At 39.3% G+C, this 5,840-nt stretch overlaps 1 protein-coding gene across 1 annotated transcript; it reads right to left on the bottom strand.

The window, feature by feature from the left end:
- Positions 1 to 3,689: 3,689 nt before the first annotated feature.
- On the bottom strand, positions 3,690 to 4,634 carry LOC129641599 (olfactory receptor 2AP1-like). Its single transcript, XM_055566271.1, has one exon. The coding sequence runs from the start codon at positions 4,632 to 4,634 to the stop codon at positions 3,690 to 3,692; it is 945 nt and encodes a 314-aa protein (XP_055422246.1).
- Between the last annotated feature and the right edge of the window lie 1,206 nt (positions 4,635 to 5,840).

The raw sequence follows: 5,840 nt of genomic DNA, 5'->3' as shown, positions 1-5,840 counted from the left end.
ATACAGCAAAATGAATCAATTACACATATACATATATTCATTCTTTTCTTGATTCTTTTCCCATATAGGCCTTTACTGAGTATTGAATAGAATTTCTTGTGCTATATAGTAGGTCCTTATTACTTATCTATTTTATATATAGTAGTGTGTATATATCAATCCCTTCTCTATGTTTATAAGAGACATCATGGGATAACACTATGGTAAATAAAACACATAATTTGGATGGATGAAAATGCTGAACTGGGAAAAGAAATTCATATCCTGAATGAAATTTTATTCTAGTGAAGACAACTGCTGCTCCCCACTGTAATAGAATAGAGCCTGTACAATTAACTGACTAGCGAGTGGTTGATGGCATATGGTGCCATGCCACGGGAGATTAGATGCAGCACAGACAGTGGTCAGATCAGTCTTGGTGAGGAAAGGCTCATGCATAATTCACAGTGTGTAAAGTAATTAGCCTCCAATTAAAATAAATAAATTAATTAAGAAAAGAAGGGGAAAAAAGTCATTTTTATTTAAAGTAGAATTTACATTCAGTAAAACTCCAAAACTTGACAAATGCAGTTACCATCATAGTCAAAGTGTAGAACAGTTATTTGATCGCTCCACTACCAAACCCTGTGCAATAAATTCTTCCCTGATTCTTAAGAATCCACTGATGTATTTTCTATCAAGGGGGTCAAATTTAGTCATCAAATGGTCTAGTATAGAAAAAATTGAAAGCAGAAAACCCCAAATTTTTAACAGCATACTTTGAAACATACATTTAGAATATTATTTTGAATATTCTTTTAGAATGAGATTTGAAAATAACTTTTGTCAATTAAAGCAGCTGACAAGTTGTCTTAAGATAGTTGTAGAGAAGCTAGTCTAGTTACTGGGGCTGGGGCTGGTTGATAGAAAACCCATTTTAAATAATGGAATTGAATTCTTTCTTTTCCCAAACTTTAATTTTTTTTATTTTGTTTTGGGGTATAGCAGATTGGAATGGAATTCTATAGAAGTTCTCTAAAAGCAGATATATGTGCTTTCTTGTTTGTTTGTTTTCTTTTTTAGCTATGCCATGTGGCTTGCATGATCTTCATTCCCCAAACAGGGATTGAACCCTGGGCTATGGCAGTGAGATTGTCAAGCTCTAACCTCTGGACCATCATGGAATTCCTGAGATAGCTGTTCTTACAGATATCAGTATTTGGTATCTTTTTGAAAGTTCACCCCTGCTACCACCATGAAAGGCACAAAGAAAGCAAAACCTCCATTTTGTATATATCATTTGTTACATGTTCAAATACACCTTATTTCCATGAAAAGTTGCTTTCAAGCACCACAATTCTGTCTTTCAAACATCAGCTCTGAAGTTTTTCAGCATCTTGAACTGAGTTGAGTTGCACTCTGTGGATGAAAAGCTGATCCTTCTTAAAGAGGATAATAGAAGATCCATGTTGTTCAGAAGAGATATGGGATATGGAAAGGAGAAGCTTCTTTAGAGAGGTCAGGAGCCACAGGTGGGATAATATAGGCTTTTGCAAGCTTTCAACTTCCTAAATAGATTCACCTCCTAAAGGCTTCTAATGAAAGCTTGTTGAAAGCTTGGAGAAAGCCGAAATCCAAGGCTACTTAAAATACTTAGAAACACTTAGAAGAGTGGACTTTAGTTAGAGTGGGTGGAAGGTTGTACTACTCAGAAGTTCAGCAGGTGGACTCTGGCATCAGACATATTTAGTATTTAATTCTAATGCAGGCACTCAGCTGTGTGACCCTGCACCACTTATTTCACCTCTTTAATCTTCCATTCTCTCATTTGTAAAATTGAGAGGAATTTCCAGGCAGATCTAAGTCATCCATATGAGGCATGCCTTGCTAATTCATTGCTCTCCGTATATAAACTCTCAAAGGTTTGAGGTTCTTCACTTAAAAAGATTCAGTTCTGGGCTCTCTCGTTCATTTGTTCACTCACCCACCCATCTACTCATCCATTATTCATTTATCCATTCAACTATGAATTATTGAACACCTATCGCTGGTTGATACTGTAGATGGAACTGTGATCAAAAATATTAACTCTGAATTTTACAGTCTTACAGACAAGAAGAGAATGTAGTTTAATATAACCATTTTTATGATGTATACTGTGATATACTGTGTACTGTGAAAGCACAGATACTAGCAGTGAGAAATGATAGGGAACACAACTTGGAGGTTGTTTTTATTTTCATTTCTCCACTCTTGATATTCCATTTTACAATTCCTAAATTTTTAGCTTTTACCCACCAGTATCCCACTACAGTCAGACTTCTTCCTGTCCCATCCTCAAATTCCACATTTTTGAAGATGGTCTGGAGCAGGCAATGGCAACCCACTCCAGTGTTCTTGCCTGGAGAATCCCAGGGACGGGGGAGCCTGGTGGGCTGCCGTCTATGGGGTCGCACAGAGTCGGACACGACTGAAGCGACTTAGCAGCAGCAGCAGCAGCATGATCAATAAGAATACCCTAATTGTCATAATGTCATTCTTCATATTAATTGGTTTCTGCAGCATTTCACATTGCCAACTATCTATTTTTCTTGAAACATTCTCTTCCCATTAAATCCACAGATATATTGACTTCTTTTTTTTATTTAAAAATTTTATTTTTGGCTGTGCTGGGTCCTTGTTGCTGCTCAGGCTTTTTCTAGTTGCTGAAAGCAGGGGCTACTCTTCATTGTGGTGGTTTCTTCTGTTGCAGAGCACTGGCTCTAGGCAAGTGGGCTCAGTAGTTGCAGTACATGGGTTTAGTTGCTCAGCGGCATGTGGGATATTCCTGGCCCAGGGGTTGCAACTTTGTCCCCTGCATTGGCAGGTGGATTCTTAACCACTGGACCACCAGGGAACTCCTCTATTGACTTCTTATCATCTTCTCTGCCTCTTCTGCTCACCTTCTTTTATTCATGACACCCTCAATTTTCACATCAATTTCTATTTCAATAGCTACGGATCGCTAAATCCATAAAAAATAGAAGTAAAAGTGTTAGTCTCTTAGTCATGTACAACTCTTTGCGATCCCATGGACTATAACCTGCCAGGTTCCTCTGTTCATGGAATTCTTCAGGCAAGAATACTGGAGTGGGTAGCTATTCCCTTCTCCAGGGGATCTTCCTGACCCAGGGAAGATCTTCCTGAAGTCCTGTCTCCTACATTGCAGGTGAATACTTTACCACCTGAGCAAAAATCTTGTCCTAAATCCAAATGACTCAACATTATGAGCACTTAATTTACTTAAAATGGGATTTAACTTAATTCAAAACCAAAGTATATTATCTCCTCAACTCTCTCCTTCTCCTTTTTATTTCACTGAAATGAATGACAACGTTTACTCAATCTTATAGGACTGAAATTTGGTATTCCTACCAGCAATATTCTTTCTACTCAAGTTTCTTCCTCTTATTTTTACTTGCTTGACCTGTTCCTACTTGTTAAGACTGAGTTCAAAATGGCACTCCCTCTGAAAACATTTATCTACTCACTAATTCAGGTGGAACTGCTTTTTCATTGATAAAGTGTAATAGTTTCTTTATATGAACACTTACAGGTTATAATTTATTTATTTTCCAGTTTTTCTCACTGGCCTGTAGTTTAACTGTATATTGGAAGCCTAGTAATTGGCAGAGAGTTTGGTACATAGTAAGGACTCATCCATTAAGGCTTTAATTCTGAAATTCTTTAAGATTCACGAGCTTCCGGGCTGTATCCTTGAAGGCTTGTTTTACCTGTTGATTCCTTAGGGTGTAAATGAAGGGGTTCAGCAAAGGTGCAGCTGAGGTACTGAGCAGAGCTACTCTTTTGTTGAATGTGTCCACTTCTTTTGCTGTGGGCTTAATAAAAATGAAGAAGCAGCTTCCGTAAGAGACAGAAATGACAACCAAGTGGGAAGAACAGGTGGAAAAGGCTTTTATCCTTTGATGGGCAGAGGGGAGTTTCAGAATAGTCCTGATAATGGACGTGTAGGCGAGAATGACTAGCACCAGCGTGACCACCAGGGTCACCGATGCCACAAGAAAGACCACCTTCTCTATGAGGTTTGTGTCTGAACAGGAGAGCTCCCGAAGGGGCTCATAGTCACAGAAATAATGATTCAGCCGATTGGATTCACAGAAGTCCTGCTGACTCATTAGAGTGATTGGTGGTATAATAACCATTAGCCCAGCCAGCCAAGAGCAGATGACAAGTTGGGTGCAGACTTTGCTGCTCATGGTGGTTGTGTAATGCAAGGGTTTGCATATGGCCACATAGCAGTCATAGGACATGGCAGCCAGAAGGTAAAACTCTGTGGCCCCCAGGAATATGGCAAAGAAATACTGAACAAAGCAGCCAGCAAAGCTGATGCTCTTGTTCCCTGTTGTGATGCTGATCAGGACCCTGGGAATGAAGATGCTTGTGAAGGAAATTTCTAAGAAGGAGAAGTTTTGGAGAAAGAAATACATGGGGGTCTGAAGATGAGAGTCCAGCAAGGTGAGGATGAGCATTGTCAGATTTCCAATGATGCTGAGTAAATAGGTGAGGAACAGAAAGATGAAAACCATCACCTGGAGTTCAGGGACATCTGTTAGACCCAGCAGGATGAACTCAGTCAACACAGTTTTATTTTTCATTGCTGAAAAAGTTTATCTCAATGTAGAAAAGTGATAGTGATGAAAGGTGATAAAGGAAGAGGAACTCTGAAATGGACAGATGGAATCTGAAAAAAACAAAAGGAGATGAACTTTTCCTCTGATAATATGACCCAGCCCAGTGGCCCAACTGAATGGTGTTGGGTCCTTGCCAGTCTCTTTTGCCCTGCATAGAAAAGTTGTCATTATTTTCCCACATGGTACTCTCCCCAGTGCTAATATGAAATAAATACATGCCTCATAGATGATGTTTAAATAGCTTTTGGAATGAGTTATTAAAGGAATGCTTCCAGCAGCTGCCTCTGAACTTCTAGAATAGTTCGTAATTTTCTTTCTTCTATATTCTCATCAGCTTCAGGGAAGAGGGAGGCTATGGAATCATAGAATTTGACTTTCCAATTGGGTGGGCATAGCTGGACTTGGCCATGGACAAACAGCCTAGTTGGAACCATTTGCAAGTCATGAATGTCCTGAAAACTCACACTTTCTAAGCACCATCAGCCTGGTTGTAATTAGCCTATAGACACTACTGGCTGAAGACAATAAGCAGTAATTTTCATTTTTTGGAGTGTATGCATAAACCAAATGTAAAACAGATAAAAATGGAGTGCTCAGACTGAGGGAGAGCAGAGCCCACATTGACCTGTGGGTTGCTTCTGAGAACACACTTGCAAATGTCCAGTTTAAGGAGAGGAACTTTGGAAAATATGTGTATATTACCTGGGAGGGCTAAACCTTTGCCACCCAAAGACAACTTCGTAGCGGTTAATTCATCAGATGAATCACTAATTAATATCAGTATACAAACAGGGAGGCCTGGCATGCTGCGATTCATGGGGTCGCAAAGAGTCAGACACGACTGAGTGACTGAACTGAACTGAACTGAACTGAACAAACACCAGAAAAAACAAAGCTAGCCTTGGGAACAAAATGCCAGAATTAGGGACAAGTTACCCATTACACATATGTCTTACACATGGCTGCTCGTATTGGGTTGTGCATAATTCTCACAAAACTGTGGGGCCAAGGGAAGGAATGTGGTCTCACCAACTCTAACACAATAATCAACTCGATCTTGATTATTAATAATCAACATAAGAAACTTCATTCTCTGATTCTCACTTTCCTCTACTATAAAATGGGGATCATAAAGCCCATTAAATAGGACGATCATTGTTAAGTGTGTCT

This window comes from Bubalus kerabau, chromosome 1, assembly GCF_029407905.1.
Source record: "Bubalus kerabau isolate K-KA32 ecotype Philippines breed swamp buffalo chromosome 1, PCC_UOA_SB_1v2, whole genome shotgun sequence".
Classification (NCBI taxonomy): domain Eukaryota; kingdom Metazoa; phylum Chordata; class Mammalia; order Artiodactyla; family Bovidae; genus Bubalus; species Bubalus kerabau.
Note: the sequence above shows the minus strand (reverse complement) of the source record. Positions and strands in the feature narration are given on the sequence as shown.

Coding starts and splice junctions, on each gene's coding strand:
- LOC129641599 (XM_055566271.1), bottom strand. CDS start 4,634: ATGAAAAATAAAACTGTGTTGACTGAGTTCATCCTGCTGGGTCTAACA.